General features: G+C 41.8%; 1 protein-coding gene across 1 annotated transcript in view; it reads left to right on the top strand.

Annotated features, from left to right (window-relative positions):
* LOC139449122 (disks large homolog 1-like) overlaps positions 1-13,358 on the top strand; it is a 346,607-nt gene that overhangs the window by 82,612 nt on the left and 250,637 nt on the right. Inside the window, exon 3 of the mRNA XM_071230606.1 lies at positions 4,041-4,183. Coding sequence (XP_071086707.1) covers positions 4,041-4,183 — 143 coding nt within the window. The remainder of the gene's footprint in view (positions 1-4,040; positions 4,184-13,358) is intronic.

Genomic DNA, 13,358 nt, shown 5'->3' with positions numbered 1-13,358 from the left:
TTCGATTCTCCCGCCATTTTGGTGTCATTTTGTGACTTGATTTCAAAATTAACTATTTTGTGTCTTTGCTTCATATGATTGAATAAGTTAGTAGTGTAACCGTGATACGCCGATTTCACTTCGCATAAGGCGCATTTTCCTTTTTGTCTACTGATATGGTGAGATAAGCCCAAACGGGACTTTTAAGGTTGCCGAGGGGTCGCTTGGCTTGTTTGCTTGGCAGCCATGAGCCCGAGGGAATGGGTAGCATTTTCGCAAGATTGCATGAGACTCACGCGAGATCTCACTAATAAAGATGGTGGCGCACTGTATTTGGGGACGTTTCGCGACAAAACAGTAAAATACTAATATTATTAACATTGAAATATTTCAGGCATGTTAAACTTGATAAGCATGAATCGTTTTACCGAATCGCTATGTAAGGATTTTGAATCGATTGAAGTATTCGGGTCGATTAATTGTCAAACCTCTCCAGGCCGCGTCATACCAAAGGACGTTAAAAGATGGTACTTGTTGCTACCCTGTCTGGTTCTCGGCATTAAGGGACTAGAACAAGGACCGGTTTGCTCGGAGTCAGTATACTATGTCTGAGTGGGGTATTCATGTTAATCTGCAGAATGGTATCTCAGGGGGCTAAAACAAGGACTGGTCGGCTCGGAGTCAGTATACCCATTTCCCCTCACTACCACTTTATATCAACCATAGATTGACTTGATCCGTGAAGATCCGGGGGAGAATAGGTCTTCAGTAACCCATGCTTGCCGTAACAGGCGACTATGCTTGTCGTAAGAGGCGACTAACGGGATCGCGTGGTCAGGCTCACTGACTTGGTTGATGCATGTCATCGATCCCAATTGCATGGATTGATGGTCAAGATTTTAATCACGGGATTGTCTTGTCCAGACTCGATTCTTTAACAGATTGCCATCATATAGCTGGAATATTGCTGAGTTTGGCGTTAAACAAGAAACAAACAAAACACAGATTGACTTCAGTATATATCAAAACCAACCATATTGGATGGTTCAAAGTAAGTATGAGCTCCACCAGCAGACTAAATACAGCCATGAGAACAAGTAACATGGTGGACATTATCCCTATCTTTATTGATGCATCAGCTTGATATTGCCACTTTTAGAATTTATCTGTCGATTAGCAATTTTCATGGCTGAGAGCCAATTTGCTTCCACAACAATTCCCTTCATGCACAGGCTTCAGGTTTGAATCCATGCTGTCAATCACAAAAACCTTTCAAAGCACATGTGCAAGTTTCACAAAGTATTTTACGTCAGCCAGCTAATGGGTTTTTGTATTTTAGTTGTGTCTAAGTGGTCACTTGGCTTTTAACAGTGCCTAGACTAGACAGCTGGCTTGTACTTGTATTAGTTGAGGGCAGTGAGGTAGCCTAGTGGGTGTACCAGTGTTACATACATAGAAAAGGAGTACCTATTTTGCCCTAAAACTCCATAGTTTTTTTTTTGTATCAGTATCTGGACATGACTCGAGTTCCGTGATACTTTCATGATCTATCGCAATATAGGTCACAGCAATGAAGACAATCTGTGATAAAACAGGGGTATGAGGTGTAAAGAGTTATGTCCCTTAGCCGCATCAGCATCTGCTTGTCAAATGGGTTCAAATGCCATATTTGATCTTATTGATGGCAATTCACCATCGTATTGCTGAGTTTGATGTTAAACAACACACGCCACGCCACGCCACGCCACGCCACGCCACGCCACGCCACGCCACGTCACACCAAACGAGTCTGTTCCCTGCCATAATGTTCTTCTGAATTATAAGATTTGCGTATAAATACCCATTATTTGGTTGCCAGAGTTTGTTGTATATTATTTATGACGAGTGGGACAGGAAGAATGGTTTCTATGGAAACTGGTTAATTCCATGAAGGCCTCTGTAAATAGTACCTTGATGGTGGTAGTAAATTGATTGTTTTGATTTGATTAGCAAAGGAAGGCTTGATACCAGCTTTGTGAAACTCCGTTTGTGTGAATTGTTTAGTGTGTGATTATAAAAATTACTTTCACATTATGGGATTAAAAAAGCAGATTTTACACATTGTATTAGAACAAAAGAAAATGTGTACTGTGAAACGAGGGAGACATATATATTGGAGTTGCAAACTATCAATTATGATAAGATTTTTTAAGAGTAGGCCTACCATATATGCCTTATTTAGCGCCCTGCTCCTTAATCATTCCCAGACACCAACTCCCAAAGCAGTCTGTAAATAACCTTTATGACCATCCCCACTGAGAGAGAATGTGTAAATAACAGTGTGAGTGAGTGAGTGAGTGCGTGAGTGCGTGCGTGCGTGCGTGCGTGCGTGCGTGCGTGCGTGCGTGCGTGCGTGTGTATTTTTGAGAGAGTATGTCTGTGTGTTTTCCGGCAGTGGAGAAGGAATATGTTATTACCTAGTAGCTATTATCAAAGAAGTTTTAGTTTCCTTGACGTTTGAATTAAGTTTGTCTACGACCACTCAGTCACTGAAAATAAAGTGAGCTCTTTGTGTATACTTTAAGTAGGTGTTTACTGTAGTAGGTCACTCTCTTGTATCATCTGCAGGTCTGTAAGTGGATCATGGAATTCTATGACTTTGAAAGCCATGTTGCCACATTAACCTAAATATGAGCTGAGGTGAAATGGGGTTTAACGTCGTGTCCAAGATTATTACTTTTACATAGCGACGTGCATGTGCGTGTGTGTGTTTGTGTGGCTGCTTGTACTAGTCCGGCCTAATGCCAATTTATAGTGCTAGCTCACTGAGATACCATGCCGCAGTTTAACATGAATACCCCACTCAGACACAGTATACTGACTCCAAGCCGACCAGTCCTTGTTTTAGCCCCTTAATGCCGAGCGCCAGACAGGGTAACAACAAGTACCATCTTTTAAAGTCTTTTGGTATGATGCGGCCGGGGATCGAACCCCGTACCTTCCGCTCTCTGGGCGGACAACCTAAATATGAAGATTTGATAAATACATTTTCAGATTGGGCAGTGGGTTAGCCTCGTGGTTAAAGCGTTAGCTCTACACGCGGAAGGCCCGGGTTCAATTCCCCACATGGTTACAATGTGTGAAGCCTGGTGTCCCCTGCCTTGATATTGCTGGAGTATTGCTAAAAGCGGCATACTAACGCACTCACTCACTCACCCTTAGTGCATGTATTTTACTTATGAAAGAAGTATTCAAGGTTCACTATTTTGTCTTCAGTTGGCTGGCTGATGTGTTTTCATCTGCTCATTCAATAGTTCTTATTTTTCAGTTTATTTCTAGGAGTTTATTTATTGCATCAGAAAGTCATTCGAAGGTCATGATGCATAACCTAATGTATGTTACAGAAACATGGGGTTCACTTGTTTTTTTTTTAAAGATATCCAGGAGTTTGGGGAATGCACGCTGCCTAATGACTCCAAGTCCACCATGTGTTTCATCAGTTAGTGTATAAGACAGTCTTAATGCTCAATCCACTAATGTCGCTTGTTGATGTTTCAGAAAACCAGGAGTTCTATGAATACACCCTGCTTGATGACTCCAAGTCCACCCATGTGTTTCATGAAAGTAAATGCTGAATCCCCTAATGTCGCTTGTTGATGTTTCAGAAATCCAGGAGTTCTATGAATACACCCTGCTTGATGACTCCAAGTCAGACATGTGTTTCATGAAAGTAAATGCTGAATCCGCTAATGTCGCTTGTTGATGTTTCAGAAATCCAGGAGTTCTATGAATACACCCTGCTTGATGACTCCCATGTGTTTCATGAAAGTAAATGCTGAATCCGCTAATGTCGCTTGTTGATGTTTCAGAAATCCAGGAGTTCTATGAATATACCCTGCTTGATGACTCCAAGTCAGACATGTGTTTCATGAAAGTAAATGCTGAATCCGCTAATGTCGCTTGTTGATGTTTCAGAAATCCAGGAGTTCTATGAATACACCCTGCTTGATGACTCCAAGTCCACCCATGTGTTTCATGAAAGTAAATGCTGAATCCGCTAATGTCGCTTGTTGATGTTTCAGAAATCCAGGAGTTCTATGAATACACCCTGCTAGATGACTCCAAGTCCACCCATGAGAAGACCCTGGAGACCCTACAGCTGGCCAGCAAGTGGGAGCGAGAACCGCCCGCAGCCAACAACCAGACCAGGATGGAAGTTAGCCATGTGAGACATGTTCTTTTGAAACTGGAATGTGTTTTAACCCTTACAACCTTTAAAGATCCATGTTAGAAAAGGTCTTCAGCAAACCATTCTTGTCGTAAAAGGCGACTACGCTTGTCGTAAGAGGTGACTAATGGGATCGGATGATTAGGCTCACTGACTTGGTTGATGCATGTCATCTTATCCCATTTTCGATGCCCATTATGTCAGTCACTGGATAGCTCTGTCCAGACTCTTACAGCTGGAATATAGCCGAGTGCAGCTTTAGAGAACAAACAAACAAAACAAATTTAGCTGTTACATCACAATTGTCCCTGGACCAATAGCAAGGCATCAGTTGCAAGTGTCTATATCAGAGGTTGTCATTGATGCCGTCCCACGCTTTGGATAGTAGTGATTGGTATGATAACATTTATAAAATGCTATTTGTTAATAAGCATTACAAATTATTGCCATAGCAGTCTGCTTCAATTACAACTTGGTGGACATGTACGACTTTGTCATTTTTTAGAATAATGCAAGGAAACCAACGTTGTACTGTAGGGCTTGGACTATGCACCAACTGTGCTATCTGATACGTAGGATCGTGAGCAAGGTATCGTGATACGTATCACGATACTTGCATGTGCGCTCATCAGTGGTGGGGCGGTCGGGTAGTCTGGTGGTTAAAGCATTCGCTCGTCATGCTGAAATTCCGGGTTCGATTCCTGACATGGGTACAATGTGTGAAGCCCATTTCTGGTGTCCTTCACCGTGATATTGCTGGAATATTGCTAAAAGCGGCGTAAAATCAAACTCACTCACTCACTCATCAGTGGTGCGTAAGTGATCTTTTTATAAACAAGATGGCCAAATGCCTGGCACACTGACGATTAATGGATTAAAATGTTCACTTTTCCCAACTAATTAGTGTTTGCTGTAATTATTACAGCAAACATTTAAGATAAGAATCAATACTTTGTACTTAGTGTGTGACTGTGATTGAAACTTGTATCAAGAAGTAAAAAACGATTATCCCCGATACATCGGTGTGTGACGTCCCACTACTACATTGTACCTGCTGATTGATGGTTCGAATCAGGGATGTATTAGGTGACTGTACATCCTGGCATTGGGGGACAGCCAGTATGCTACTTACTGTACCACCATTAGTTGTTTAGAGTTGCTTCCCTTAGTGGTGCCAGGATCAGTATTGGTTTGAATCCACATATTGCCAAATTTATGAGCATTGGTTATCACTAGGGCTGTTACGATTCACTCCCATATTGGGTGAATCGAACTGTATCCATTCATGAATTGAATTCGTTATTCATCCCCACAAGTATCGAATATTTATGAATAAGCAGTCATGTGCATTTACATTCCCTGTACCTACAAATATCCATAAGAACATATTATATGCATAGATTTCTTCAAAGACAACACTCTTATAATATTTACTTTGACAGTATTGTGATCAGTGGTCATTGTCACATTTGAGCAGATACTAGTACCTGGATAAGTGCAGTATATAAATGTATAAAATATTGATAATTAACAAACCATGTCAAATACTTCATGTTGTTATTGTTTCACTGAAGGTAACAAATAATACATCAGCTGCTGTTTTGTTTTTTGTATTCGTGTATTAATATTCGTATTCATTACCATATACTCGTGATACGAATTGTATTCCCCTCATAGTGTATTCGTTGCAGCCCTAGTTGTCACTATCCACATAAATGGCCCAGGTGGCCCAGTTGTCTGAGGCACCATTGCAGCTTGGCATCCTACTGGTGCCTGAAACCTGTCGTCATGGGTACAACTCACACATTCACCTGGATTATATTTCTTGGGTGTGTCAAACTAACCCAAGCTCATGGGTTCCACCAAGTTGTAAATGTTTCATCCCACATCAAGCTAACACACCATGATAAAACTGAAATACTGTTCTAAATAGCGTTAAACCCACCTCTCCCACTTGAAAAGGGTCCAGAATTAGTGATAATAAAATTCCGCTTGGAAATCTGTTTCGCTTCCTGGAAACCCTTTAGTGGCAATTTGTGCTTCTGGTATTTCTGTCACTTGGTAGATTTTGTATGTCAGCTGAACGTGGGAGGAAAGCCCAAAGTGATGCAGGTTTTGTGTGTCAGCTTAACTCTTTCATCACTGACTGCCCCAGAGTTATGTCCCTTGAAACCCTGCAGTCCCTGACACTGACAAGGCCTGTACACTGGCCTCCCTGGCAGTATTATTGGAAAATCACACCATCATTTTTGATGCACTTTTTCTACCAGAAACTTGCTTTTAATATACATTGATCATATACCATTGTAAAGAGGATTAAGTATACTTTAATATTCTTTGTTGTTATTGTCTCTAACCTTTGTCATTATCTAATTACAGGTGTTTACAAGTGAAATAAAACTTGAAAACACTGAAAAAATGAAAACAGACAATGAATTTTGGCTCAAATTGTATTAAAAATCACAAAACTAAATCACAGATACAAGGTAAACATAACACAGTGGTCTTGTCATCTTGAACGGCACAGGTAATCGCAGGTGTTACAGGTAAATTCTCTTCATGCACATCTGTAAACAAATAAACAAGTTTACAACTCTTGGTACTGACTTTGTTTTCTATACTGATGTCACATATTACTTATGATACACCTACAGTCTCTTAGGTAAACTCGTTAACACAGGTAAACTTGTTAACGCAGGTAAACTCGTTAACACAGGTAAAAACAAATATTTGATTTATTTTCTTCTTTTTCAGGATTTGAAACAAAAATTAAGTATTTAAGTTTTTAAAAAGTAATTTATCACATTACATGAACATTGAACCACAGCTACTATAAGAATGACATCACAGGGAAGATATCACAGATTGATCTGAAGAGGGAAAGATTGTAAAAGGACAGAAAGATCGTAAATTCAAGTTCTGCAAATATAAAAGTTGTGATAACATATTTACAATACACTGCTATTTACAACTGCATAATAAATTAAATCAGTACTTTATTAAATCAATTAATAAATAAATAATTTATACAGTTACTAAAATTTAAATTAAGATGTAAAAAAACAAGAGAACAAACATGATTATAGAAATAAATTTTATTCAAATTGAGCGAAATATAAGGACATACGACAAACCGGCAAACTATAATTCGGATTGCGATCAGAAAAATAATTTAAAAAAAAAAGAAACAAATACGTCATGCCACTCACCTTTGTTGTTGTGATCGCTGTAGGCTGCATTCTCATTCGTCGCACTGATAATCTGTTCAAACACAGAATCATTGTAAAACAGTTGGAAAAAATCAATAGCATGACTCTTCACTCACCGTACGTGTCAATATATATATATTCTTGAGTCCGGTCGCCTCTTCAAAATCCCTCATGTCTCAGCTGTTGTGGTCCGTCTGCCAATCCCATTCTTGAAAGTTGGCGGGGGGGACACCTCGTCGAAACCGTCAAAATCTTCACCAAAATATTCGCGAAATTCCCTCTCCCCTTCGCTTAAATTATTCAATTCAAACACATTATTATTCCCGATAGAGTCGTTGTTAATCATCTGATCGCTATCCGAATCGTAGTTGGCCGCCATTACGCTTGATTTACGATTCAAGCGAGAAAAATACCTGTCGCGAAAACAGGTGACATCCGCGATTTTCGCGCCAAAAAGACGGGGAAATTCCATAGAATGACGTGTCAATCACGTGTAGATCTCGTTTCCATATTTAGAACGAGATTACACACGAGAAAGGAAGTAGAAAGAGCGATTTTGTAAACACGCTCGCGCCGCCCGATTTATCGGGCAGCCGGGTGTGGGGCTTGGACAGTTCTCGCCCGATTTTTCGGGCAGCCGGGTTCTGGGACACGGTTTATGCTGCCCGATAAATCGGGCAGTCGGGGCGAAAGGGTTAATGTTGGAGGAAAGCCCAAAGTGATGCAGATCTTGTATGTCAGCTTAATGTGGGAGGAAAGCCCAAAGTGATGCAGATCTTGTATGTCAGCTTAATGTTGGAGGAAAGCCCAAAGTGATGCAGATCTTGTATGTCAGCTTAATGTGGGAGGAAAGCCCAAAGTGATGCAGGCTTTGTATGTTGGCTTAATGTAGGAGGAAAGCCCAAAGTGATGCAGATTTTGTATGTCAGCTTAATGTTGGAGGAAAGCCCAAAGTGATGCAGATCTTGTATGTCAGCTTGATGTGGGAGGAAAGCCCAAAGTGATGCAAATCTTGTGTGTCAGCTTAATGTGGGAGGAAAGCCCAAAGTGATGCAGATCTTGTATGTCAGCTTAATGTAGGAGGAAAGCCCAAAGTGATGCAGATCTTGTATGTCTGCTTAATGTGGGAGGAAAGCCCAAAGTGATGCAGATCTTGTGTGTCAGCTTAATGTGGGAGGAAAGCCCAAAGTGATGCAGGTTTTGGGAGGAAAGCCCAAAGTGATGCAGGTTTTGGGAGGAAAGCCCAAAGTGATGTAGTTCTCAGATGTTTGCCACTTTCGTGAAACCCAGAAGCAGGGGTATAGTGGTGACAAACCTAGAAACATAATCAGGACAAACAGGGATTCAAACCCACAATCATAAATTTCTGTGTTGCTGAAGGAACGTAACTCTTAACAGCAAATTGTGGCACCTCTGACAACTGGGCCACCCCGCACCCCCCACAATTCAGACCAAGTCTCGCCAGGAAAGGTGTTTTTTAGCCGACATGGACTGATTGTAGCAACCATGCAAATGAATCGCCAGCTGATATTATGGTGGAAGCATATTAATGGTATCTTGTTCAAAGAAATTAGCCTCCAGCCTTGAATTGCACTGGTCCTGTTTCTCTAGATATTACCCAAGAAAATCAATAAGAATTGAGGTACAAAAAGTCACAGTTGATATCATTATGTAAGTATTCCTGAAAGATACCCATGGTGTCTTTAATTCAATTATTTTGCTACAGGAATATTTTTTCTTCACCTGTCTGAATATTCCTTTGTACTGGCTTGTTACATTTCTGTGTGACCATTTTTTTAAATCAAATATATTCTGAAATGCTTTGAAAAGCAGATGGAAGATTTGCTGCTAGAACCACTTCAGACCTCCCAGGTTCAGTGAGCTCCACATTACCAAGACTTGGCTGAATTTTTTTATTGTTCTGTGAAGAAAATTCTGAAACCTAACAGAGTCAACACTACAAAAAATAGCATTTTTTCTCTCAAAGACATGATTGTGAAGGACACGAGGGCTGTGAAAGTGCCACTGGTGAAGAGTGGATGTGCTGGGTTTGGCTGTTCTCATGGAGGTGCTTGTAACCGAGAGCAAGCAAAGAGTTGTCTCCCCTGCACTAACAGGTTCTGTGTCTGTGAAATGGAAGCACTCTTGGCTAGCTTGTTAAAACATTTTGGATGGATGGCCAGCTTCAAATCTTAGCCTTGCTCTTATGTTGGTGGCTAAAGCTTTCATACTGATATAATAATTAATTAGATGAGAGTACAAAAGAGACATTTTGAGTTTTGTATCTGAATGTTTAATCTTGTGAGTATTATTTTACACCTCCTTTAGCAATAGCTCAGCAATATCACGGCAGTGGATGCCACGAATGGGCTTCACAGATTGTACTAGGGCTAGGACGATAACCAACTGTGTGATCCGATATGTATCACAATACCTTGCTCATGATCCGATACGTATCACAATACCTTGCTATGATCCGTTATGTATCACAATACCTTGCTATGATCCGATATGTATCACAATACCTTGCTCATGATCCGATACGTATCACAATACCTTGCTCATGATCCGATACGTATCACAATACCTTGCTATGATCCGATATGTATCACAATACCTTGCTATGATCCGATATGTATCACAATACCTTGCTATGATCCGATATGTATCACAATACCTTGCTATGATCCGATATGTATCACGATACCTTGCTCATGATCCGTTACGTATCACGATACCTTGCTATGATCCGATATGTATCACAATACCTTGCTCATGATCCGTTACGTATCACAATACCTTGCTATGATCCGATACGTATCACAATACCTTGCTCATGATCCGATACGTATCACAATACCTTGCTCATGATCCGATACGTATCACGATACCTTGCTATGATCCGATATGTATCACAATACCTTGCTCATGATCCGTTACGTATCACAATACCTTGCTATGATCCGATACGTATCACAATACCTTGCTCATGATCCGATATGTATCACAATACCTTGCTCATGATCCGATACGTATCACAATACCTTGCTCATGATCCAATACGTATCACGATATCTTGCTCATGATCCGATATGTATCACGATACCTTGCTCATGATCCGATACGTATCACGATACCTTGCTCATGATCCGATATGTATCACAATGCCTTGCTCATGATCCGATACGTATCACGATACCTTGCTCATGATCCGATATGTATCACAATACCTTGCTATGATCCGATATGTATCACAATACCTTGCTCATGATCCGATACGTATCACGATTCCTTGCTCATGGGGGCGGTCGGGTAGCCTAGTGGTTAAAGCGTTCGCTCGTCACGCCGAAAACCTGGGTTCGATTCCCGACATGGGTACAATGTGTGAAGCCCATTTCTGGTGTCCCCCGCCGTGATATTGCTGGAATATTGCTAAAAGCGGCGTAAAACCATACTCACTCACTCACTCCTTGCTCATGATCCACAATACGTATCACAATACCTTGCTCATGATCCGATACGTATCACAATACCTTGCTCATGATCCGATACGTATCACGATACTTGCATGTGACCTTATCTGTGGTGCTTAAGCCATCTTTTTCATAGACAGGACGGCCAATATCTGGCACACTAAAGATTTGCAGTTGGCAGTGTCAAGTATCGTGTAATGGATGAAAATATTTACCTTTTCACTACATTTTCACTGCTAATTTGTGTTTGGTGTAACATTTATTGAAGAATACATTTATTGGTAAGAATCTATAGTTTATACTTTGTGTGTGATTGTGATTGATAACTGTATCGAGAAGTAAAAAATCGTGATGCATCGGTGTTGTCCCACTACCACATTGTATTTGTGGGGAATCGAACACAGGTCTTTGGTTGGTCTCATCTGTTGTATGAGTGACATGGGGAAAAAAATATGTCATCACTCGGTAATAGTAGTAAACGTTAATATGGATTTAATGACTTTGCATATTATATTAATTATTAATGCATAATGAGCGAACCAAATTGTCCTCTTCAGACAGACTATGTGAGCTAGTCCCTTGTTCTACAGCCCTGTCTTAGTTGGGTGCAAAGTGAAGTTCATGGATCTACAGCACTCCACATAATCTCTTCAGCCTTTGAGTTTTTACTCATATAATCATTGGCATCAGATATTTCCAGTTTTGTTTTGACTCCCATGAGTCCAATCTGATTTTTTTTAAACCATAACTGGACCCGTGAAGATTCCGGGGTAGAATAGGTCTTCAGCAGCCCATGCTTGCCAGAAAAGGTGACTATGATTGTTGTAAAAGGCGACTAACGGGATCGGGTGGTCAGACTCGCTGACTTGGTTGATGCATGTCATCGATCCCAATTGTGTGGATCGATGCTCATGATGTCAATCACTTGATTGTCTGGTCCAGACATGATTATTTACAGACCGCCGTCATATAGCTGGAATATTGCTGAGTGCGGCGTTAAACAACAAACAAACAAATAAACCATAACTGCAACTGCTTATATAAGCAAGTTTTATTTGTATGTATGTGAAATGGAAGATGAGTGAAGCGACTCTGTAGATGAGCAGACGGGGAGGAGGCTGTGAGTTACTATACCCTTCCTGGATGTAGGCTGGATCAATGGTGACACCATCAGACTCCAGTAGGTTTCTAATCCCTCAGCTCCAATCCGTTAGATATTTTTAAACAAGACTTGTCTGCATCGGCTTAAATTAGCTGGTGTTTGGGATATGTGTGATGTAATGATGGTGGTAGGTGACTTGGTGCAGTACAAGCTGGGTCAAGGGGCCCTTCCTGTGTGTGGTGATGGGGGAGTACAAGCTGGGTCAAGGGACCCTTCCTGTGTGTGGTGATGGGGGAGTACAAGCTGAGTCAAGGGACCCTTCCTGTGTGTGTGGGGGGGGGGAGTACAAGCTGAGTCAAGGGACCCTTCCTGTGTGTGTGGGGGGAGTACAAGCTGAGTCAAGGGGCCCTTCCTGTGTATGGGAGAATACAAGCTGGGTAAAGGGGCCCTTCGTGTGTATGGTGAAGGGGGAGTACAAGCTGGGTCAAGGGACCCTTCCTGTGTGTGTGGGGAGTACAAGCTGGGTCAAGGGACCCTTCCTGTGTGTGGGGGAGTACAAGCTGGGTCAAGGGACTCTTCCTGTGTGTGGTGATGGGGGAGTACAAGTTGGGTCAAGGGACCCTTCTTGTGTGTGGTGATGGGGGAGTACAAGCTGGGTCAAGGGACCCTTCTTGTGTGTGTGTGGGGGGGGAGTACAAGCTGGGTCAAGGGACCCTTCTTGTGTGTGTGTGGGGGAGAGTACAAGCTGAGTCAAGGGACCCTTCCTGTGTGTGTGTGGGGGAGAGTACAAGCTGGGTCAAGGGACCCTTCCTGTGTGTGGTGATGGGGGAGTACAAGCTGGGTCAAGGGACCCTTCCTGTGTGTGTGTGTGTGGGGGGGGGAGTACAAGCTGGTTCAAGGGACCCAGTCTGACCGCTGGTCTCTGATGAGACTCGTCTAACCCTTCCTATATGTTGTTGGTTGGATCAATGCTGACATGACCCGAGTCCAGTAATCTGCATGTTGCAGGCTGCGGGGACAGGTATTGACAGATCAGTTTCTGGAGATCACTTTGAGTTATCTTTGAAGTTCAGGTTTTAGGCTGCCTGTTGGTGAAACTGGTGGAAAAACTCTCCTCGGTGCAGGTAGTTCATCAAATCGATGGCCAGCTAATGATTGCCACCATTATGGAGTCCCAGAGCTAACCTACGTACCGATTGTAGTTTGTATTTTCAAAGTTTACACATGACCATTACACATGGATGGCTCAGGGTTAGATTCACCAAAGGGCGACGACTCATATGGTCACATTGGGCGCACCATAAGCAAATCTTTTTGTTGTTTAACACCGCACTCAGCAATATTCCAGTTACTGATGGCGGTCTGTAAATGATCAAGTCTGATCAGAC

This window comes from Haliotis cracherodii, unplaced genomic scaffold (assembly GCF_022045235.1).
Source record: "Haliotis cracherodii isolate W230 unplaced genomic scaffold, xgHalCrac1.p SCAF_7, whole genome shotgun sequence".
NCBI lineage: Eukaryota > Metazoa > Mollusca > Gastropoda > Lepetellida > Haliotidae > Haliotis > Haliotis cracherodii.
Note: the sequence above shows the minus strand (reverse complement) of the source record. Positions and strands in the feature narration are given on the sequence as shown.